Source organism: Homalodisca vitripennis, unplaced genomic scaffold (assembly GCF_021130785.1).
Source record: "Homalodisca vitripennis isolate AUS2020 unplaced genomic scaffold, UT_GWSS_2.1 ScUCBcl_1320;HRSCAF=4789, whole genome shotgun sequence".
NCBI lineage: Eukaryota > Metazoa > Arthropoda > Insecta > Hemiptera > Cicadellidae > Homalodisca > Homalodisca vitripennis.
The window spans coordinates 69674-95940 of NW_025777442.1; the positions used below are offsets into that span (position 1 = coordinate 69674).

Genomic DNA, 26267 nt, shown 5'->3' on the forward strand with positions numbered 1-26267 from the left:
TTGGAGAAACCATCTGGAAGACTTGCTCGCTGGATGCTGGAACTACAGCAACATGACTTCGAAGTCCAATACCGCAAGGGAGTCCTGAACCGAGTAGCAGACGCACTCTCCCGGTATCCGATCGACACGTCAAGCTGTGATCCTGTAGTCGGTTCAACCGTTGGTTGTAGCACCGCCAACGACAGTTCGAATAACTCTCGGAGGCAACTATCGCTCAAAACCAAGGAACCAAGGCTAGAAACAGCTTCAGGCGAACTTATGCCCGATTGGCACTCGAAAATGCTTCGGAAGGTATCTGCAAGTCCGAATAAATATGCAGATTACACCATTCGAGGAAATAAACTATACCGAAAAATCGATAAATCATCTACCGACCCAAAAACAAATTGGAAACTTTGCGTACCAGATTCTCTAAAATCCGATGTACTGAGAGAAAATCATGACAGCACAACAGCTGGCCATTTAGGTGTAAACAAAACGATCCAGAAAATCAGCGCCAGATACTTTTGGCCTGGATGGAGAAACGATATTCGAAAATATGTAAAAAATTGCGACACTTGCCAGAGATACAAGGTGGAACAATGTAAACCGGTGGGTAAAATGCATTTCAGACGCCCCCAAGGACCTTGGTTCACAGTAACCAGCGATCTGATGGGACCTTTACCTCGATCTCGTAAAGGAAACAGATTTATCCTGGTGTTCCAAGATACCTTTACCAAATGGGTAGAAATTGTAGCATTACCATCAGCAACTGCTAAGAAGGTGGCAGAAAAGTTCGAAGACCTTATATTGATGCGATATGGTGCTCCAGAAGTAGTACTGACAGATAACGGAACGCAATACCTCTCGAAAATCTTCCAAAAACTTACAAGTGATTGGGGAATAATTCACAAAACAACCGCACCTTATAGTCCGCAGAGTAATCCAACAGAGCGAACGAACCGCGTATTAAAAACTATGATTTCTCAGTACGTGCGAAATGATCATCGTAGTTGGGATCAACATTTAAATGAATTTAGATTTGCGTTAAATACATGTTGTAGCGAATCAACAAAATTTACTCCGGCCATGCTCAATTTTGGCAGAGAACTTAAAACTCCAAACTGTATCTACGGTCAGGTATTAGAGAATGCCACTCAAGGTGCTGTTAAACCTAGCGAAATCGATATACATGAAACTCGAATGAACTTCATGCTAAAATTAAGGGAAAAATGTAAGCTAAACATGGAAAAAGCACACACTCGCCAAGCTCATTACTATAATCTCAGAAGAAGAGATAACAGTTTTGTAATAGGCCAACAAGTTTTGAGGCGCAGCCATACACTTTCCTCAGCGGCTGAGAATATAGCAGGAAAATTGGCACCAAAGTTTGAAGGACCATACATCCTATATAGAAAAATAGGATGGAATATATTCGAACTTCGAGATCTCCAAGGAAAAGACGTAGGCCGAGCCCATACGAAGGATCTGAAGGCGTACTCTTCCTTGGAGGCACACTAGATCCCTGTGTTGCCCCGTAGTGTGCCCATAGTTTCCTTTCTACTAATCTGTTTTATTGTATGATTTCTTGGTTGCCCGATGTGTTTATTGTTTTGGCGCCAAGAGTTGCTTTAGTAGACTAGTATTCCTACAACAAATCACCTTTCTATCCCAAATTCTTCCTTGTAAGACTGCCACTCTCCTGTACCCGGCGTGTCTAATATCCTTCCCTTAGAGATTTTATATTTTCGAGTTCGATTTTTGTTTATTTTTATTAGTAAAGCGAGATCTGATTTTGTTTTCCATTAATTATATGTATTGTGAAAGACTGTGCCCGTAATATATTTTAGTGTAAATTTTAGTTTTGTTAAATAATTTTTTTTGTTTATGCAGATTGCAATTTGTTTTTAGTTGTATTTTCTTACCAGAATATGTTATCATTTTATTTTATTTGTTGATTAAAACATTAATTTCGTACGAAAAGAGTCTTTAGTTTGTTTCATTTCATTTCAGAAACTTTCAAAACGGATACAAGAGGAGATTAAACTACGGTAACCTTTTTTGTTTATCTATATACAAATACCACATTTAACTTTTTTTTCTTCTTTTTTTGTTTCCCGAAGTACAGATGGGGTGTAACATGTTACTTTTTTTAACATACAAAATTAAATTTAAATTTAAAATATTCATTAGTAAAATTGAAAAATTAGAACAGACAATTTTTTTAATATTACGAATAACGACTTGAGTTTTAGAATTATCATAAAGAGGAGCGAAATAATTATTTTACTGACGATGAGTCAGACGCTATCTGGCAGGTCCGTGCCCGCACGGATATCGCCGCTTCCCCTCCGATCACGGCGAGAGGAGAAGGCTTCCCCCACCCCCGCGATCGCGCGAACCTATATAATGACGGCCGATTGAAGACACAGTGAGAGACAGCCAGTGACCGCGACACCGCCGACGACCGCTGCTCACCACGACTACTTCGACCCCTTCCCCCGACCCCGCTCGCTGAACGACTACATCGCGACTCGACGCCCGCCGCCGATATCCAGCACCAGGTAAGGAACAACGACCCTGTTCCTTACTAAAGTGTTTTATCTCCGCCATCAACAATTCTTCCAAATTTTTTTATGTGAAACAGAATTTAATATTTTATTTGTCATTTATGAAAATTAATCGATCTGAAATATATTAGTAATGTTTGATGGTTATAGATTTATTTTGATAAGATAATTGTTTGATTTTAAATATACTCTTAATAATTTATTTGATATTTAAGGGTATCATTAAATTTAAATAGAATATATTTGACTTTCTCAATTTACTGAAACTTTAATTACTTTTTCAACTTGAATTACTAAAGTTATTCTTTTCTTCAATTTAACTTATATTTAGAATTTCAATTACTCAGATTATATTTTTTGTCATTTCGACTAAATTTTAATTACTGTGTTAAAATTTTCCTTTCTAAATTTTTCAGATCTCGCATTTCTTTTCCTGGCGATCGATCTGACACCTCATCCCGAGTTTCCTTTACGAACTTTCCTACCAATTATCTCCTACCCGGAAAAAATTATAACAGTCGGGACTCGCCTTACCACTGCTTTCTTTCCGGCGATAGTACTGGCATCCTATACCCACGACTTCCTTTTATAAATACTTTCTTCCCACCGACCCCGTCCTCATAAACTAAATCTTATGTTCAATCGATGTAAATTTTTATATTAGGTATAAAGTTTTCTCGACCATCATTCTGTTGTCTGATTATTATCACATTTCTTGGCGAATCTCTAATCTATGCGGAAATATTTTTCTTTCTTATTGAAGTTCAATCTAATTTTCATTTTATTAATTATTTATATTTTTGTAAGTGATTATCTTTATTTTTCTCCTTTATCTATTTCGGGACTCGCAACCCTTTCTTTTTATTTTTGCGAACGTCCTGACACCCTCACCCCGATAACCTCCATCAAAATATTTATTTAACGATATTTTAGTTTATTTTTCTGGTGAACTGTGCAGATAGGGTGAGTGTTCAATTTTTCTTTGATATTCATAGAGCCCTAATATTTATAGTAATTTAGCTTTGTAGCCTTATTGCATGGTTTAAATCATTTACCTTTATCTTAGCTTCCATATGGTAGGGTAATTCTGCATGGTGTGTTATAAGTGATTACTTTGTTTTTTTTATTTTTCAAAATTATATGCCTGAGAAAGTAAACTTGATATTTTATTTTGGAGCTATACACTTGCCTACAGAATAAATACAGCTTAGTATATTTTTATATTATAAATTTATCTAGCTTTTGCATCCCGTAGAAATATTTTTTGTTAATGGTTAGTACTTGCTTTATGTATATAGTAGTTGCACTGTGATATTGGTGCATGGCTAATTTTTAATTTATAAGATTGTATATTTGCTATTGGTGTTATTTAAATATTGCTTTTGTTTGCCATTGCTATTCATACTTTGCTTTGATTTTGTATTTTGCTTCTACTAACCATCATTATTTAACCGATTAATTATTCCAACCCCGGGCTCTTACAATAATTACTGTATACGACTCCCCGACCAAGTTATCAGTGGAGACTACTCAGCTTACTTGTAATTCCTCACTGACCGACGTATTAATAAACAATACAGTTGTTTTCGAAAATCGAACTCGCTTGAACAATAACTTTCCTAGAACAAGAAATTTTTATTTTTCTGAGCAAGATTATTTTTTTTTATTTTTTACGTCTTCAAAATTTTATTGGAGTTGACGTGATGAAGTAAGCCCAACGTTATTTTGGAAGTATCAATTCCTTCCGCAGGGCCCTCTGATTCGACTCCTAACAATAAATAATAGTTATATTAAATTCTCGAACCCTGGAAATTTCTAACCCAGCTCGACTGGCTATCTGGCAAGTTGCGAATATTTTCGCTTGCCCCGAAAATAACATCTCAAATCTCATTTTTTGTTAGATTTGATATGGCAGCAGTGCCATATATAACTAACTAACTAACTTATAACTAACCAGATATGGGTTAGTTATCTACATCTTTTTCACATTGTGTAACAGCTGTTGCATCACGTTGTTCCTGAGTTAGACTAGTGATTATGTTGTGTATTTATGTGTAAATGTGATTTTAATCCTTATTTTCCAACTAAACTAGCATTAATTTTTACCCTTATAAGAAACAGAGTAAGAAACTAAAATAAATGTTGTTTTCCACATTAAATTTATTTTTTTTAATATGATAAACAGTGAACAAAAACAAAGAAAAATTATTTTTATATTGATAATAGGATAAAAACTATACTATATCTTGTTTAATACTATACTAAATACAGTACTTATAATATATTATCAAATTTATAAAATGTTTGTATTTTCTCTACTTTCACCTTTGTCCCCTTCAATAAACTTAAAAAAGTAGTCATTCCAAAAGAACGTAACTTACACCAGAAAAAATTTTAAAATGTTTGCCATACTAAAATGGCTAAAACTTTTATTTCTATTACGTTTCAGGTAATGTCTTCATAGTTCGTATCAGTACCTCCATATAAAAGAAATTCACTTTCTCACAAAAAATAATTTTTACGCAGAGAATTTTCATTACTTTTTTTAATTTACAGAGCCAATTAGTTCAGTCTACAATAAGATTAATCCCTTCCCCTCCAACTATTGTGCGTTTCAAAATTGATGTCAGTTTCAGAGCACATCATAGGTTAAGAAATCAAAACAAGGTGGTTTTTCACGTGCACACGTCTTGAAATTAACAGCTCTCGAAACTTGGGCAAAAACAAGGTAAAGTGGAACATGGATAATTTTAAGCTTTCTTCCGGTCCTTTAGTATTGAATTTGTACTATGTAAATTTGTACATATCTTTTGTGATGTGTCTGAAGAATATAGCCTTGCTATTAGAAGGTCTCACAAAATAAAAAGTAATAAATATTAGTCTTGTAATATCTATGTATTGATTGAATTAAGAGTAGTTAATACAAGCTTCATCTTCAACATGTATAAGTATATGGTGGTTGGTTCAAATTTTGTTTTCAGTAATTATAAATTTTTATATCCATTCTACATTATTACTGAACCGAAATTCCTAAAGTATGTTTGGCAATATTACAATGTATCAAGACATAGCCATTGCTGTGTGGCTGAATAAAGTACCATAACGATGTTTACAAAAAAGAGCGCCCCCTTCACAGCCAGATTATTCACCATGCCTGTTTGAATTTAACGAATTTACTCATGTGAACAATCTGAATGTATACACAAAGTCAAAGTCAGTATCCCATTCTCCTGTCCATCCAATACATAACCCCTCACTTTAATCCCCAGAAAGGTTCACATCTAACTGTTTTATGTCTGCTGCCAGTAGAACCTACACTGGTAGAGCAAAAACTGATGTATCACTTAGATCTAGACAAGGAATAAATGACCTATAATGGACGACCAGGAATAAAACACAAACGTTGAAATATTGGAGTAAAAAGGTTGACTGATAAGTCTAGTTTACTGCAGAGGAAGACTGTAGGAGTGGCTGGGCCTCCTTTAGTTAAAGGTTTTCAGTGTCACACCTATACATACGATGGGTTCAAAAATTAATTATGCCAATTAGCAATCCATATTTATAACAACCATAGCGTCAAAGGTCTTCAAGCATCTAGTTGGAGCATCACCAGGGCCAGCTCCTGGTTTGGAGTCTGATTTTTGTTTGTTTTTTATTATATTGGTACTCATGCTCCTGAAGTATAATAACATTTCCAGCTATATTCATTGTTTACTTTTTCAGTGGCAACTGCTACAAGTAGATGTGTTTTATGAACTCAGCAATCTTTGTTAGTTCAAAAAATGGATCAAAGAATTTGTATCAAAATTTTGGTAGACTATGTAATAAAGTACAACAAACAAAGTGTGGGAAATGTTAACAAAGGCCTACGAGTAAAACAAGGATTAACAAGTGGTATAAACAATTTAAAGATGGCCATGAAGACAATGACAATGACGAATGCTCCAGACGCTCTAGCACATCAATAACAAATGAAAACATGAAAAAGTGAAAGAAATGGTTATGAATGATTGCCATATTACAATCAGAGAATTAGCTGATGATGTTGCCATATCATATGGCTCATGCCATTAAATTTTACTTATGCTTTTTGTATGAAATGTGAGGCAGCAACAAATTGTGGAATTTTAGAACAAAAACAGCAGCAAATGGAAGTTGCTCAGAAGTCACTACATGAAGTCAACAACGATGCAGAATTACTGAAAAGTGTTACAAGTGATTAAAAATGGTTTTACGGATATGACATTGAAACTAAGAATTAATCCCCCAGTGGAGACATTCTGGATTGCCAAGACCGAAAATGCTCGACAAGTGCAGTTGAACGTGAAGGTTATCCTTACTGTGTTGTTCGATTTTAATTGCATAGTCCATCATGAATTCTTGGCACAAGGTTAAATGGTCAATAAGGAGTAATATGTGCCATTTGCATGAAAGAATCCAAAAAAAAAAATCTGAAAAATTTGTGGTAAAACAATTCATGGCTTTTGCACCATGGCAATTCACCTGCTCACACTTCATTGCTTCTTCGTGAATTTTGGCTAAAAACATTACTGTAACGATACCCCAGCCTCCATATTTCCCAGACATGGCTTCATATGACTTTTTTTATTTCCAAAAATAAAGAGAACCTTAAAGTACTGTTGTATCACAAGCATTGATAATATTAAAGTTATCGCTGAAAGAACTAAAGCCTATCCCAAAGATCGAGTTTGAGAAGTGTTTTGAAGATTGGAGGAAGTGCTGTCACAAGTGAATAATATCTAATGGGAAATATTTTGAAGGTGACAGTATAAATGTAAACTAATAATTTTTTTTTTTTTTCAAAAAATCAAAATTCCTATTACTTTTTGAACATTCTTTATACATAAATAGAAACATATACTTACGAAGTGCCCATCGAGGAATCTCCTTCTTTGGACAGGTCTCCTCATCGCTAGAGTCATCGCTGTGAGCATCATCTAGTCCATAATCATCCTCAGTCTTGGGCTTGAGCAGGGGTCTATCTTCACGTGCAGGAGTTATCTCGTAGCTTTGAGTTGGAACATTGTTGGTCTTTTCCGAAGGAGTCATTCCAAGCTGGAATTTTATATCCAACAAATTAAGGAAAAGTATTACATCTTCCAAATAACAAAAAGAGTAAATTGCAAAATATAATATTAATTCATTATATGGGAACATATTTATTTAATTTTTGTAGAAACAAATGTATTGTGCATTGTGTTATTAATTTTGTATTGTGTAATTTATTGTTTTTTTATTATTATTAAAATATTGAGTTATTTTCTATCTTCTTTCATCATAATTATAGAATTTTACAAAATCATTTTTTTAGTTAATGGATTATTCAGGAACCTGGGTAGATACCATACTTACAAAAATAAATATTTGGAAAATTAACCAATTAAGAAAGAATTATTTTCAGCTCTACTAACATATTGTCAGCAATTATACCTTTCTCATCAATGTCTGGTATTCAGACATCCTGGGTTTTTATAACTGCCGATTGTTCAGTATATAAAACGTCTACAAAAATATTGTTTGTATAATATGTTTCTAATCAAGAAAGTATGACAAAAAGTGAATTATATAATGATACCAAGAAATTTACCTAAGTTTATAATGCATATTTTGTAAATCTACAAGAACAGAGCACACCAAACCAAATGGCTGATGATGGTGGTCTGCAGCGATATGACCACACCACCTCATACGTCATCAGACTATTTTGGTGCAGGCTGCTCTAAAAGTTTATTTACATCATTTAAAAAAGTTTTCATTTCAAAATTTGTAATATTTTTATTTTTTAATTTAAAAATATTAAATAACACGTAATAATGATTTGGATACCACTAATTCATTATTAAAAAACATATAAAAATTTCATTAAACTATGCATGTTGTACAAAATCGACCTTGAAAATTTTCAAAAGTACCACAGTAAAGTGTTTGGCCTCAAAATATATATTTTATTTTTTTGTCTAAATGTATTTATTTGTCCCATTGATTCTAAAGATCAAATTTAAAAATGCTATGGGTTGTTCGAGAGAACACTTTTATACAGCTAACTAACTCTTCAACAGCACTAATTCAGTTAAATTTTGAGGAAATGTTTACAAAATTATAAGGAATAGAGGGATGAATAGTTAAAACATAGCCACTATATAAACATTTTGCATTTCATACTAAAATAATTGTTACAGTAAAACATCTTATTAAAAATACTAAAATATGGTATTCACTTCAGAGTACCCAAAAGCAAAATGATAATATTCAACAATTAAACATACAAGCAAGCAAGTGTGCACTGTGAGAGATGCTTGTGGAAGTGTGTGGAATGCTCCCATTTGCAAAGACCACACACAGTACACGCACAGAACAGCATTGCCAACTTTCAACGGTCTGCTCAATTAACGGGTAATTTACTTATTAATAATTATTAATGGGTTATGTTGTTTTAATATTATTTTATATTTTTTATATAAACTCATTATATGCAATTTTTATACGAACACTTATTACTTAAAAAAGTAAACTAAACACTTGACAAAGTTTAAAACTAATACTGGCTAATAAGTCACCAATGGCTACACCTGCTTTAATTTAACTGAAACGTGTTTAATTAAAAAATGTTATTTTGCTGAGGTCATACAGTTTAAACACGTTCATGTTGACACATTATTAATGGCTCAAGCTGAGCATGTCATATTTAAATATCTTGCATTACAGAGCAAAAGCTCAAGATTTCTAGGTTTCTTTAGAGATACTGAAGAGGGATTGGAACAGGCAAAAAGTGTTCAGAAGATATCATGGTTTTGTAAAGGCCTGGGATTTGACACAGCTTAAACCTAGCAGAGGGTGTACAATAAGCCACATGGCTGAGAGGCAACAGGAAACCTGGTCTTTTGTTATAAGAAAAGAAAAATTACACCTTAGCTAAATATACTTGTGTGGCCTAAAATGCATTTCAGTTTTTATTATTATTATTATTACTTTATAAAAACATTCTAATTATAAAAATCTTTTAAAACCAATTATGACACCAACATAAATATATTATATAAATACTAAATTTATTGCATTTATACATTTCATAAATGTATAAGTTCTGGTTTAAAATTCTACTAACATATAAGAATGTAAAATATTAATAATACTTTACTTTTGTGCAGGTCTTTTCTTACTATGTTTTTACATCATAAAAAAATTGTTTTTGTACAAAACTTTATACATTAACGCTAGAACTGTTAATCGACATAATTTTGTCGGTCAATGCCGCTTCTGTAGTGTTAACCGTCAAAATTTTGTCGGTCAAACCTTCCTTCGTATAATTACTTTTTACAATATACTCCGGTAACGTATCGATATAATTCATGCAACATTGGATTCGGGAAGAAAAATGCTAGGGAACAGATGAGTTTTATTCCTATTTGTATTATGGTTATGACGTAGCAAGCTTGTCATTTTGAACGTAAAAGAAGTTTGTTGTGACCTCCATATTGCCGCTGCCGTTCTGTGTCACTTTCGTGCCGAGCTGTGGATATTTGTAAGTTTTAACGCGTGTTTTAGTGTCGTATTTAATGTGTAGTGTGTTGTTTGAGGTCGTAGTAGTGTAAACGTATATATTTTAGAATAAATCAATTTCTATTTACTGAAATATGTTTGAGAAATTACCGGCTTTGTGTAGGCTATGGCAAAATGACGTGGCTAAAATTCATTTCACATAGTTTGTTATTGTTTTCACTTACTAAACGTTATTTATAGCACTCTTTTAGCTCTGAAGTAACTATTTATTTTTGGTAAATAGATAGTTTTCACAATAAAATATATATTTCCTGTAATTTCTTTGGTTATATATAATAACTATTTGGGTTATTCTATATTTTTTCAATACATTTAGTTATATTTATAGTTTTCTAACTACGTAATTAACTACATTTTGATATAGTACAAGCTTTAGAAACGATTTTATATTTTGCTGAATGAAAATTTTTCACAAAATATTTGAATAATGGCAAAATTTAACTTTTTTTTACTTTTCAAAAAATAATTTATGGTAATTATTTCATTAGTACTGTATATTCTATTTTATTCTAAGTAATAAAATATGCAATATAACATGTATTCATAGATAAATGTATTAGCAAAACTTGTTTTACCAAAGTCTTACGTGTACACCCGATTTTCAGAATTTATACGCATCGCTGCTTTTTGTTCTATAGCTTTATGATGCTTTCATAAATGTGTATAATGTTTATGTTTTTCTGAAACTAGATAAAATTTGACACAGAATGGCTATCTCACTTATTTTTCACTATAACTTCATTTGCTAGGTATGGTCCCCCCCAAATTTAAGAAATATTTTTCGTAAATTTTATATTTGATTAAAAAAATTGTTTATTAGAAATTTTTTATGATTAATTTTACAATATAGTGCAATTCTAAGTTTAATTCTGAACACAAAAATATATACTCTTATTTATATTGCTTTTATTTTATATTTTTAATAATTTTTTTAAAAAAACCTTGCGCGAAGCTCCAAAACAGCCCGACACTACAGGATGAAATGACCGCCAGTTCTAGGGTTAATCGGTAACAGTAATACCTTTGTAACCATTACTAAACAACTAACTTAAGTTATAGAGATAATGGTAGATAAGATTTTAGAGGACTTACAGAAAGGCATTAATCCAATATATGACAGCTGTTAAAAAAGGTCCATGAATCTAACGAACAACTATCAATCCTGTAGATAATCTATATATATAAAAATGAATGTTTGTATGTTTGTCCTTTATGGAATCGTGAACTATTGGACCGATCATGATGAAAATTTGTACGTATATGTATTTTTCCACGGAGAAGGTTTATAAGCTATGCCCATCCCTTTCCCGATTCAGGATTCCGCCCCACTGGTTACAGAAATACCCATAAGAAATGCATTGCAGCAAACATATGTTAACGTCTTTTCAAATTTTTAATCAGCTGTTCTTTGTAAACATATATTACACTTATAGTTTTAAAGCATAGAGTAAGCTTAAGAGAAACGACAAATTTTGTTTAAACTGTTTTTGCAATCACTGTTAAACATAGACTTTACTATCCAGATAATACAATTCAAATTTGACGTAAAAATTCACCTTTAACTGCAATATTTATTTAATATAAACCATGCTCATGCTTGATCAGAAGAGTAATGCAGATATCATAATTACTATCTTACGTTGGCTACAAATATAAAGAATGTTATAAAATCAACCTTAGTTGTTTTTTTTGACAGAAGTATGGTTCTCAAAACTCCGTGTGTACATATTCTCTCGATCGAGACAACAAAGCAAGCTCAATCGTGGCATCGGAGATATAACTAATTTAATCTAAAATTTATTATAGTAAAAAAAAAAATTTACTAAGTAATAAGGACTTCGGTTCTTAAGATTTGCGTGCGAAGCCGTGGGTAACAGCTAGATAGAGGCAGGAATATGGTACATACCTTCATAATACGCCCAAGAGGCTCACGATGGAACTACTATCAATTATCTCAGCAATGTTTAGAATGTGATAGAAAAAGAATAAGTGAATATAGTGTACTGTTTTCAACGGGAAATTGCGTGCGAAGCCGCGGGCAACTTTTGCAAAAAATTATTGAAATTCGCAGCAAAGCGCGCCGGGCCCGCTAGTAATATATATAAATGAATGTTTGTGAGTTTGTCCTTTATGGAATCGTACACTATTTGACCGATCATTATGAAAATTGTAATGTATATGTACTTTTCAACGGAGAAGGTTTATATGCTATACTCATTTATAAAACTCACCACGAGATGGCGCTGCAAAATATAAAAGTTTTCAAGCCACCTGCACATTATAAACTGCAATTACGAGACAGTTACGTATATTAATTTGCCAAAAACTATTTGAAGGCACTAAGTTAGAATATATGTTTGTCTTTATGATAAATATATGGTTGAACTTAAAGCTTGACTGTTAGACCGCTTTATAATAAAATACATGTACGTGTATAATGGCTATATAATAAGCATACACAGATTTTCTTGATCGTGACCACAAGGCAAACTCTACATCGATGTTAGAAATATAATGCACTTGAACAAGAAGTGCAAATACATGGCCAAGGCTTACGTAAAGTGTGCGAAGCCACGGGAAACAGCTAGTTACTTTATAAAGAATACATTTATAGTTATATATTGCTACAATTTTCGCTGGTTACCTTCTTCTACAATTTTCTGAATCTTGTCTTATTCAGAAATAACTGTGAGAAAACAATGAACGAGAGATTTTAAAAGATAATCACTGGAAGCTAATTAATTTTAATTTGTTTCAATATCTCAAAATAATACAAATTGGTACTTAAAAAGTTACTGGAGTGATGTTTTTGCTAATATTAGTAAGTACAACCAAAAGTTGAAAATTGTCACATAACAAATCAAATGTTTTTTTTATTTTTTTTGTCTTAAACACAGCATGCACCAAAACCTGGCTGGTCTCAATGGTTCACAACAATACTTTCCTTTTACTCCCAAGATACTAACTTGTAAAACCACTCTTTCCATTCATATGTCAAGCAAGTGTTAATATCAGACAACCATATTTCTCCTCACTCTGTAATAATGGGTATGTTAATTTTTGTAAAAAAAGTTTTTAGTTTTTATAGAGTAATTTACTTTTTAAAAGGTTCATACAAGTTGTGACTTAAAGGGTCAGCAATTTATCAGAAATAAAAACAAAAATTGTGTTGTTTTAATAGCCTAAGTACAGTGTCTTTACATACCTGTAGTTTCATTTTTTGCATTATTGACTGCAGCAATTTTTCCAAGTTTACTGTTTCCTTGCTGTTTTGCTTTCTCGGTTTCAGCTAACCTGGTGAGGACAATAAAATGAAATAAAATTTTAGATTAAACCTCTTTAATTTATACTATTTATTGATAGCATCAGTAATGAACTCAAACCAATTAGTTTACTGAGGTTTTACTTAATGAACAAAATAGAAAATGTGCACATGTAAGGTGATAGAAAATTGATTACCATTTGCTCCATGGCAACAATTTGAGGAAACAAGCGAGTGCAGTGAACCCGTGACCACAGCAAATGGAGTCACAAAGCAATATGTAAGATATGCGGGTCGTCACTGTACTCTGAGCCGGTTTCAATACCTATATCTCCCCGGCTCATGTGTGCTTTATATATGTATGTGTGTGTGTTTATTGGCTGCAGAGGCCACTGAACCATTTGAAGGCGTTTGGCCTTTCCGGGAGGGTGGCGTCAAGAGTCCCGAACCGTGGTGTACAAGTTAGGAGTAGCTCCAGATTGAAAATTTTGTTTATTTAAGTTGTTTTTGTTAGTTTTACTGAGCTGTTTTCCTTCTGACATGTGCGGCTAAGTTTACGGCCCCTCACTGATGAGTAAGTTTTTGCTTTCTTTTAAATTTTAGTGATTATTTTTTTATTTTTCAAACTGTGAAGGTTAAGAGCACATGGTTTTCCAAATTGTAGTTTTGCTTTTTATTAAATTTTAGTACTTTCTGGCTGTTAACTAAATTTTTAAATTGGCTTTCAAATTAATTCTCTTACACTTTTATTAGTTTTCACCCTTTCTTTTCGGCTTAAATTAAGTTTTTTCTGTCTCTCAGTGAGGACCAGTCCTAGGCTATATGTTACAGTTCATTTTTATTCTGCAGCCAATATTGTTTGTAATGTGTCACGTGTTATGTAGTTTTTGTAAACAAACCCAGAGAGACTGCTGAAGGTTCATTTTACTAAATTTTTTTAAGCCTTTCTGAGAGATGTAACGTTCTTCGGGTCTTTTTAGCCCATAACTCCCCCCTTATAGCCTACTTGGTTAATTTAAGGCCTTTCTGCCATCAAATTTTAAATTTAGTTTCCTGTAATAGGCAGCTACTTATGGCCATCAGTTTTTTTTTCTAATAATTAAATTTTTTTTTTTTTTACCAAAGATTAAAACGCTTAAATTTTTGTTCTGTGACAGAGGGGATTTTCATACTAACTTTCTTTGGGGTTGTTGTTTTGAGTTGGGAATTTTATTTTAAAGTGCAGGATGCCCTTCCCCTGCTTTTTCACCAATTTTGAGCCAATTCTGTCAATAAATGGTCTGTTTTTAAAAATGTTTTAACCAAATTGTTACGTATGGTAGGCTACTGCGTTATACCTCAAATAAATTTCTTTATAACTTATTGTTTTAGTCTTTTAAATGGAATATCTTGTTTATTTATTGTTTTCTAATGTTACCAGCTTCTATATTAAGGTTTATTTTAATTTTTATCAGTAATTGATTGGTCTGTGATATTTTGAAATTTTGGTAATTTAACTTAACTTAAAATTCTTGATAGATAACTTTTGGCAACTTTACTTTTATTAAAATCTATATTGTTTGGCAACTATTTATTAATTATTATTAACTTTAAAAGGGTACTAGGCTGAAACCTGGTTTCAGGGTCCAAGAGATGAGTTGATTTTTCTCCTGTCATCTCTCCATCATGCGTGGTCCCAGAGAACCTTCGCTTTTGCGCTATCTGCTGAAGGACGGCCACCATGATGGACAATATCTTCTAGTCAACATCTGTGATACCCTGCTTCATATTCTTTATTTATTTGTTATTGTTATTGTTGCCATTTATATAGTTTATATTTTGTTATTTAATTTAAGTTATTTTAGATATTATTTAGTTATTTCTTGGATTTCATTAGGAGCCCCCGCCCTTAGCCGAAGGATACCGGTGGAATTGGCATTTCTTTGTTTCAAATTATGGCTTTTCTAATTTTTTGTATGCAGGTGCACCTGACAAGGATTGTTTGAGGTATATACTACTGCAGGCACTTTTTTTTTTTTATTATTTTTTTTATTTTTATTTTATAGTATATATATTTATATTGACAGGAAGGTTCATTTTGGTGTGAAATTTGTTGAAAAATTTTGTTTTTCTCTCGCTGGATAGGCCTATGTTATGTCATAGTGAATGAAACCTGAGTATACTGACCACGGTGTTCTTTATTTTTACCTAGTTTAGTTTTGATCCGGCTTCCCGTTCGCCACCATGGGGCGCGCTTCCCTGATGGTTTGCTGTGGGTGTGCGAGCGGCGATGTACGGTTTCAACACTATCTGGGTCGGGATAAATAATAAGACGTTACATTTTAGAGTATCATTGCTCTAAGACCGCTCATAAAGGACGGGACACGAAGGTTTACATGACGATGTCTGGTAGTGGACTGATGGATAGCTAGCTTGGACAGTTGGTTGTAGGGTAGTGGCGTGATGTGACGTCACAGGAGAGCAGCCTATGAGCATTCTTTATTCGTATGGATTAAATCAGACTACATTGTATGATACATCGCCTGACAATACATACTGCCAACATAACTAGTGCAGACATTAAATATTGCTATGGGTACATTACCAACTTAGTGTTTATCACACTAAATACACTACACAATACACCAAACAATATATAGAATTTTGGATAGCATAAAAATTGTCGAGGAGACATCACGTCTCCTTTTCACAGAAGAGGCATACAATACTGTTTAGGTACAAAAATATTTATATAATTCCTAGACTGAACCAAAGAAATAGGATGACATAGTGAATAGGGATTAGAAAGTGAGATCACATACTGTATTGTATCAGATTTACAGATGTTCATTCCTCCTTCAAAAAACAAATACTGAGGGTACAAAAAAAGGTGGTGAGCTGGGTGGCCTGCAAATTTAGAATACATTTATACAAATATGGAGCTTAACTCATCAAATCAGGTCAGTTTGAAAAGTTCACATCTTTGTGTGTATGCCTGGATAAATTATATCAAACAGTTTTTACCTGCAGTGAAGAGATTTAGCACCAATGTATGTCGATTGAAGAATAAGGCACAGCCAGAAATTAGGATTTTTCAGTCTACTCCCTCTACACCCAAAGTGACAAGCACAGAAAGAAGTGCTTTTTGGCTGTAATAAGACTTCTCAGTTTAATTTCTACATATGTATATATTTGATCCCAAAAATTATACTGTTAAAGCAACCACTGTTTAAGAGTAAAAATAATTAATAGTTTGTTTTATAATTCTGAGTAGAGAGGCCATTTTTTTGCACATGGAATTCAACGGCCAAAATCATTTCGAAAATTGCTTCGACCTAAAATTTATTGTTTAGAATCAAATCCTCAACCTAATTTGAATCTAATAAATATAAGGAATGTTGAATCAGACATTGATTCATTTAAAACAAGGCAACTAAATGCTCTACATCCAGGAGCAGCAAAGAAGACAGTTTGAAGACCAGCCAATAGAGGCGCGGTGCAGCATCGCTGCTGCCATATCACGTCACTGCTGGCAAAAACATCAGCTCATAATAATCTTGTTTTATGGTGTGGATTGAAAAATGTACTTATCTTCTTTCAAAAATCCTTCATTCGGCCCAACATGACAAATGATAAGACACCTACCATTTTCTTTTAAATCACAGTATTTTGCAAATACCATAGAAATGAACGTATTTGAATATTTATGCAATATCGTATTATAACATTGAATATATGAGTAATCAATATTATATCTATTAAAATACAATATATAGTAATATATGAAAGGTTTTAAACATCATTGGTATACATCACTGATATATTTTTACAACATGATTGTATTGGAATAGTAAAAAATTGTGAACTGGTAACAAATACAGACATTTTATCTTAGTTTTGGATACAACTCTAGGCTGGTAGTATAAGATGGCAAATTTTACATAAAGAAAGTTCAAATTCGTTTTACATAGTAATATAGAGTGGTAGTCAGAGTTAATTTTTTCAAAATGCAGGCCTTTTCAGGCTCTTTTTACCATCTTAAAAACTGACATCTTTATGTTGTTGTTTTGAAAAACCAAAATTATATTTATGCAAAATTAGCTCCAAGAATATTTATACTGGATAAAACGCTTCAGTAACTTGATCTTATTTTAAAGGACTGAATATGTTATGCTTAGAAATTATTCATTTGTATATTTTTATAACATTATTTTGTTCTCATGCAAAAGCTATATATGTACTATGTAAAATGAGTGTTACTTCTAGTCTAAAATTAATAACAATGTAAATGTGACATATAGAGATGTGTTAAATGAGTATCACAAGTTATTTTGTTGGTTAAATATAGTTATAAATGTGCTTTCAAATAATTTACTATAACCATTTCAAAATATTGATGTAAAACTTCTATTTATTACTTAAAACTTTTTTATTCCTATAGAGTACAGGAAATATGATTAAAACATAATGTGTATTATAATACATTAACTGATGAAACTAAAAACTTCAAACATTAAAATTGTCAAAACAATATTTGTTATTAAAAAAATGCCACACGCTGTAAAGGTATATAAAACCTATACAATTTGATACATAGAAATTGGTTTTTGCTAAAGGATAATTATCAATAACCTAACACTCCTTTGTATTTATTTGTTCCATCCAAAAATGAAGCCAAAATAATAACTATTGAATCAATCAATGTTTTCTACTTTAAAACACATGTTTTCATTATTTTAACAGTCCATCTGATCCTATTTCATCTGATGTTTTGATTGTTAGACAATATTGTTTACTTGATGCAAGTGATACCTACTATTGAATTCTGTCATCAAATTGGTATACAAATGGCTACTGTAGAAGAACCACAAGGTGTTGAACTGTCCAAATTGAATTTTAAGCAGTTGATTCAGCTCAAGATACAAGTCGACAAAGAACTTAACCTCCTCCAAGACTCCATGTGCAGTTTGAAAATTGCAATGAACAAGTTTTTAGATTCAAAAGAGTCCTTGGAGAAAATCACAGTGGAGTGGAATAGCAAAGAGATTATGCTTCCTTTGAGCGTATCAGTTTACATTCCTGCAAGGATTGCTGAGGCTGGGACTGTGCTCCTCGATATTGGGACCGGTTACTTCATTCAAAAAGACCTTGAAGGGGCCAGAGACTACTTTGAAAGGAAAATTATTTTCATCAATGATCAGATAGACAAGATACAAGCCGTTGGATTAGAGAAGAGTAACATCAGAGAAGTTCTTGTAGATGTGATTGAGACAAAGCTAGGACAAATGGCTGTCAGTTTCCCAAAAGGAGAGTTACAATCCCCCAATACTTAAATTGGTAAATGTATAATTTTCTAATGTATTTTCTTACAGATTCACTTCAATCCATTTTATTATTATTGAAATGAATCTTCATCTTGGATCTTTGTAAACTATGTTTAGAAAGTAAAATTAAACTGATTTAATAATTACAACTATTACTGTGATAACTTTGTAATTATCAACGAACATTAAGAAACATAAATAATCTAGTGATTTTTTTAGTAGGAATTATCTAGTACTGAGAAACTGACAACAGCTCAGGAGCTACAAATTGTAAGCCTAAACACACTTTGAATATTTAGTTTAGTGATTGGAATCTGAGGTTAGGACGAGACAGGTTACACAGTGGGACAAAGGGGGAAAATATGTATAAACCTCACATCCAACCAATAATTTTGGAATTGCAGCTGTCTAATTCATTAAACCTAGAATTGGCAATGGCTGTTCCTCAAATGCCATAATATGTAAACCAATTTATAATGGTTTTTTTTAAATAAGTATCTATACCAAATAACAGGGTTTAAGGTACGATCGCATTTGTCACATTTTGCAAAACGAGCAGAGAAAATGCAATGCAGTTTAGAGAAGCTCTTGCAAAATTGCAACGAAAACAAGAAAGAACTAACCGCAAAAATGATATAAGTTTACAGCGTTAAAAATATTGTTTTTCAATGATACTATAAGATCATTACATGTAATTTTCCTGTGTATAAAATATTAGACACTGTGCCATGCCGCCGGTAGACAAACTGTCTGGTTGAAAAACCTCTACCTACTAATGGATCAAACACTATGGATACCCAAGTTTGAACTTTAACCACAAACTAAGCTAAAATTATGGGAGTTACATTAAACTTAAGCTTGTTTATTTCTGCGTATAAACATATAAAGCAAATTATTTACAAACAATAACCAAGTTTTGGGTCTGTAAGAATAAAAATAGGTGACACACATTTGAACAAAAACGAACGTTGCATCCTTCTAAACGTCTTGTTTTGGCATCTGTTACTAGTACTGGAGATTTGAGATTACGTTATAGTCAGATTTTATTTTAAAATTTTACATTCGTAAAAGGTTAAGCATAACCAATCTAAGCAATTTGTTAATGATCTCTATTGAAAGTCTTTATAGAAAGGAATCCATTTCAATGAGGTTTAAACATTGGTGTTTTCAAAAACAAAGAAGGCTAAAGATTGAGTTATGTTGGTAAGGTCAAGTTTTTTTTAAAGATAAACTGATGTTAAAAGTAACTTGTTAACTTGTTTTATAAAAAATAACCATACTATTTTATTTTATTTTGTATTTTAAATTAAGAGAAGACTTTTTGTTTGTTTGTATATTTTTACAATAAATTTACAACTTTATTTCCTAACTATACTGCTTTTAATAAAATTTCTCCACAAAAATCTTTTAATTATAAAAGTTTTAAATATTTTAACAACACTACATAATATTAATATAAATATTGGTTCTGGAGGCTAAGTTCTATAGAACTTCAGATTGTTTTTCGATAAGTAATTGGTAGTCTCCTGCGGAATACCAATGCTATTAATAAGTGCCGCAAGAAAAATATTTTTGCTAAAAAGTCTGAAGAGCTTGTAGCATTTTTACTAAAAAGATTTTCACCTCAGCTTGAACCCTGCCAAATAACTTGTTCTAAATATAACATATTATAGATAACTTTTTCAGGAAATATTACAGAATCTATAAACCTAAAAAAACTAATACTTCCCAACATCTGCATGCAAGACCCTAAAACAATATATCATGCATAACTCTATTCAGAATCCAACTAAACAACTAAATAATATAATATAGAACAGTTTTTTTAGACTTACAAGTAATTTCAATAGATGTATAATGTAAATATTTATATTTACACATACTGTTCAAATTCAATTGAACAAAAAGTTCTGGATAACACTTACATTATAGTACGAAAATAAAACAAACATAACTGATTATAAAGTACGCGACAACAACTGATCGACAACAACAAAAAACAAACGTTGTCGTCAACTGTCTACCGACATACTACAGCGGCGCAGAATAGCATTTTGAAATTAACCTAGAGAACGCAACATAAAAACAAAAACCAATATAGATTGGTTCTTCTTTACAGTTGTATGAGATGAAACATGATTAGTGAATAATTATGCATTCACAAGCCGTGAAAACAAAAATAGGAAGACCAAATGAACCGCATTGCCAGTTTTAGGGTTAAACCTGTTTAGATTGACTGATGGCTGGCTGTACAATTCATTAAAACTATTTAGACTGACTGATGGCTAGCTGTAAATTAAATAATTTAAAAATGCTTTTTCCATTATTCAAAAAGATGGAGTTCAGATTTAAAATTTTAATCATTCCACACAAAAGTCAGTAGCTATGGTGACTGTGTTGTTCTATAGTAAGATTAATAGTTCACAATACTAGTTGCAGACACGTCTTTTGACGTGACAACGTCTTAAATTAGGTTGCGGCTCGGAGTCACTCATGAAAAAGTGTAACGCCCGGTAACGTTACGATGCCCGTCCAGTGGGTCCGCCGCACGGGATAAAGCAGATAACTATGTTTATTCGTGAAAATGTGGAGTGCTTAGATTCGTCATTTACAACAACTACAACAATAAAGGTAAATAATTGTACACTGATATTTCATTATCGTAAACTATGATTGATTGATTACTTGTTAGATTGACACAAAAGTTGAGAAACTGAGTTTATAGGTTATGTCATACTATTGACAAATGTTGATAGTGTTTAAGTAAATTATTAGTTTAAATCACTCTGCAATCAATCGTAATTCAGTCGATTAAGAAACAGCGCGTATTGCTAGTCAAACATTTAAAATAACAAATTATAACCTCTAACCTGTCATAACAGTGCGACCAAACAAACGAACTAAACCGACCAATCACCACGCGCGGAGTTAGAATTTAACTGTGTTTAGCAAGAATTTCAAATTCCAATTTTAGTAAATGTTTTATTCAACTTTACCATTTACAATAACAAATTTTAATTAATTTCAAATTATGTACAATGTTTTAGTAAACAAAATATATTTCTATAGTTAAAATTTGTGCAATTCTTATTTTCATTCAATTTCTTGTTCCTATTGTGCAATTTAATAATATTCATATCAATAAATATTCTACTGAGAAAAAGACGTTGTCACGTAAAATCTTCGCCCGTAAAACCGACTTTACAGGCAACCATAATTTTTTTATATTAGATATTAGAAATATTAGATAACCTGCATCATTAGGGCTTGAGTCACATACAACTAAATTAGTGGTTTCTAGATCGGGGTATAATGCAATCTTCAAACGATTCATCACTATAACTCTCACTTGAATTATACTCACAATCACAGCACAACACTTTATCAACTTCAAAATCACGCAAGTTTGCACACTCCATCATTACACATAATGTAAACAAACAGTCAGAGAACACAGTGTACAAGATGAGCTATCAGCTGATCAGCAGCGAAATAGACACAAAATATTTTTTAAATCAGTTTATTATAAGGAAATTATTTGTTTGTGTCATCACAACACTTAGTAAGAATCATACCATCGATATCTAGCTGAAATACGGTGAACTACCAAAACAGTGTAATGTCAAATGACTATGTAACCAGCAAGTGACTCAGCGCAACATAACCAGCGCATGTGTCTACCTCAATGGGTTCAAGTCCTGCACTGGCTTAATATTTTCTGATGTACTTCTGCTGATTACAGAAAAATAAATAACACTTGGTACATCATTACCAGGTTTGCCCCTTTACCAATAAATTAGGATTTTGTTAACCCTTGTGATAACTAACTTCATAATGTACCTTTTTGTACAACAGACAAAATTAAGCATTCAGTTTATAACAGCATTTTGTCTTTGATTTATTAGTGCGCTTAATTTGTGGCTACTAATAAAATGACAATCATCTATGTCCTTCTGATATGACAGAAAACTTACTTACTAAAAAGTTACTACGAAAAGTACATTTTTAAGTGTACTAATGATGTACTACATACACACCATGAGTAAAACTCAGACGTATACTGCACTTTCCTGTATCTATTCAAAATTATTCACATAGGATACCAGAAATTGAAGCTCTGAGCTCAGTCAGCAAGTTAGGGTATATATTTTGAATATGTTTATCAAATTTGAATACACAAAATTGAATATCAGATTTGTTGAAAAGGAAACAGTTACAGTTACAGTGGTGATATTTCTCAGGTTAGTAAAGGATTCTGGTACAGAAAGGTTATGGACAAAAAATAAATCTGATAGAGAACTAGTAAGACTTATCTGTAAAGTTCATATATTGTGTTTCACTAAGGTAAGTTTTGCTGGTTCCCTATCAGTGATGATGAGTGTAATATTATATTCTGATCTGTTCAAAACAAACAATTGCATTTTCTTCCATTCTCTACAAACCTTAATACAACCAATTACATTCCAACAAACCTCAGTTCTGCAGCTTTCTGCTGTTTTTGGAGCAGTTCTTGCTCCCTCTCCTTCATCGCTAGAATTCGCCGGTGCTCCTCCTCCTGTCAACAAACTAAGTATGAACCATCAAACTTCTTAACCCTTAGCGAGCCACAAATAAATAACCAAAACTACTCCTAAGAGCCATACACCTTAAAAATAAAAAAATTCCCAAATACCAAAACCAATTTTTTTTTTTTAATTCTTATAACATAAGAGGTAAGAAAAACAACAAAATATTTTTTTTCACTCTTTATTGTTAATTTACAGCTAAAAAATGGTAAAATCAAAATTTCACTGAAAAAATTTAATTTCGACATTCTATGTGTTCTTTATATAAAAATAACAATAGTGGAACACAAGCATATAGTAATTTGTATTAAGAGAAAATATAAAGAATATAGTAAAAATTTATATATATACAAAATTAAATAAAAGCAATGAAACTACCAAAAATTTCAATTTTCCAAATATAAAATAAAGAAAACACTACATTTTACAATATTATAACATGAGAAAATTTATAAATGATACTTATTAAAAACGAGCTTCATATACGTGATCCTTAGGCGTAGGTTTGTTGTGTGCGGTACATCTCAAAAACACAGGTCAGGATGCAAGGCAGGCTTCGACGCGCACGTCTTGCGCACAATAAAGCCCTACATCACGATAATAATATATAAACTACACCGTACATTGATTAAAATATTTGATTAACATCAAAATTGAAAAGATAAATACGCGGATCGAAAATGGAAGGGCGAATAAACCTCTACCTTACGGAAGGCTACAGGCAGACTGAGCGCGCGTGAGTAGAAGTCGTTGGCTCGGCGGGAGACTATGAACAACCGGCCCGCCCGCCATTTTGTCGCTCGAACAAGAGCCGTGACCTTCAAAATAGACACAAACGGTTGTCTCTTATTTAAATAAACCTTGTTTAACAGTTTTTACTAATTTTTTGTTACACAGAAATGCTTTTAAATAATATTATTTCAAAAAAAAATAGATTTTGCGTCAGTGGACGTCGTTGGCTTTTAGCGCTAGTTTAAGCATGACGTCTAGTAACGTCATTGGCTCGGAAAGGGTTAACATCAAAACATAAGCTAAATTTATAATTTATAATCTCACAACACACCCGACATCATAACATTCTTGGTTCAATCCACTGCCACACCTGCTTTATTTGCCATTTGTACTATTGTTAGCCAATGTTTACAACACTGGTAAAGTTGCCTGTAAATTGTGTTGGTATTCACTAATCTTGGATTACTACAAATACGAAATTGCATCAGCCATTTTTGTTGTTTAATTCGTGTCTTTTTACATTCACATACATATATCTCAAGGTCATGTGAGAGATGAGAGTACTAAAAAAAAATTATTCGACAGTGATGACACTATTATTGGTAGTGATGATGAGAGATGTTTAAAAAGTTAATATTCATACAAGAGATATAAAGAAAACAAAAATTATTAGATGGAAGATTTTTAAGTTAATCCTACCATATCAAAAGAAATGTGGAAGATAATTTGTGTTTTATACTTAACACATATAATTATAAACTTAATAAGATATTCTATTATGACTAAAATTAAAATTAAAATAATGTAATAATGTAACGTATTCTCAGTACATTTGGCTTTTCAATTGTTTAATTCAGATCTGATGAGAATTCACCCAAATAAATAGATTGAAAATAGTTAACTACTTATATACTACTCATATAAGTAGTTAACTGATAGTTAAATAGTTATGGTATATTCAGAATGAACGAATAGGTTTTTACGGTTAAGAGTATAACATGGAGATCTGAAAAGGTCAAGGACTACAATATATTCCTATAGATATGGTGAACATTTTTGTATAATGTGGTAACATATAAGTATTGGCATAATGGGTTCTATCTATAATCTCTTAAAAAGCAGAGATTATAATCAGCTAGTGACTACTGTTAGATAAGTCCTTTAACATGGATAACAATAGAACAGAAAATTAGGTAGATGTCCAATATATTATACCTTTCTACTTCAGAATTTCAACTTTATTTAATGTTACATGTTAAGAAAACGTTGTCTATATTTGGGCAGTCGTTTATAAACTAAGTGAATTACAGTTAAATTATAAAAGCAATAAGGGAAAAATAGGGCTGTTTAAAATTGTTTTTTCGGTTAGGAACCCTGCAGATTGTAATTTACATATGTGGCAAAAAAAGATATGTGCAAGTATAATCCCACTTTTTAAAATTTAAGAACAAATTTTTGAAGTAGTGCTTATGAAAAAATTTGAATTGAATACCTGTTCTTTGATTTTGGCCAAACGAGCTGCTTCTTCTTGTCTCCGTCTTTCTTCATATTCCAATGTTTTCTGCTGCATCAAGAGTTTTTTCTTAAGCTGTTCTTCTTTCTGTTTTTCTTTTTCAGCTGCAATGAGCCTCATTTTATCCTCCTTTTCTTTCTCTAATTTGACAGCCAACAAAGCTTTCTCTCTCTCTGCAGCTGCTCTCGCCTCGCCTCAGCAGCTTTCTGGAGTTTCTCTTCTCTTTTCCTGTGAATATTGTTCTTGTGTAAATCATCTCACCAATTATAATATGACAAACCAATTAGTACATTTTTAGTTTGGATGCTTGTAAATGGTAACAAATATCATTTTAATTATTGACACAATTTTTAAGAACTTATCTTTATAATAAAACATTATTATTCATAAAATAAATGTTAATTACAACAAAAATTAATAAAATTGCTTCTCATTAAATATGTTTTTATGCAACAACAGATTTATATACCGAATTTTCGTACTAACTTATAACAGCCAAGTGTATCTATTTGGGCACAGGGATATGTTCAGTCCTCGCTCGGAGTGTCCATTTCTCACTTCATTATTTAGGCTGATACAAGTTAATGAGGTTTCCTCTTTAGTTCTGATAGTAGAGGAAATTGTATCTTTTATTAATACAAACATATTGAGGAACTAAATCACAGTAATATGATCACCTCTATTTCCAATAATTTACTTAATATTTATATTGACTTTAAATGTCATATCTAGACTGTTAAAAATATAATTATAAACATAGTG

General features: G+C 32.1%; 2 protein-coding genes across 2 annotated transcripts in view; one reads left to right on the top strand and one right to left on the bottom strand.

Annotated features, from left to right (window-relative positions):
* Positions 1 to 25708, bottom strand: part of LOC124371374 (inner centromere protein A-like) — a 43664-nt gene extending 17956 nt beyond the window's left edge. The window contains exons 1-4 of the mRNA XM_046829704.1: positions 25485 to 25708; positions 23168 to 23250; positions 13336 to 13424; positions 7436 to 7625 (exon numbers count right to left, since the gene is read on the bottom strand). Of these exons, the coding sequence (XP_046685660.1) occupies positions 7555 to 7625; positions 13336 to 13424; positions 23168 to 23250; positions 25485 to 25625 (384 nt within the window). The 5' untranslated portion in view covers positions 25626 to 25708 and the 3' untranslated portion in view covers positions 7436 to 7554. The remainder of the gene's footprint in view (positions 1 to 7435; positions 7626 to 13335; positions 13425 to 23167; positions 23251 to 25484) is intronic.
* LOC124371373 (probable prefoldin subunit 5) lies at positions 18148 to 18847 on the top strand. The gene has a single exon (XM_046829702.1). The coding sequence runs from the start codon at positions 18171 to 18173 to the stop codon at positions 18702 to 18704; it is 534 nt and encodes a 177-aa protein (XP_046685658.1). The 5' UTR covers positions 18148 to 18170; the 3' UTR covers positions 18705 to 18847.
* Positions 25709 to 26267: the final 559 nt, after the last annotated feature.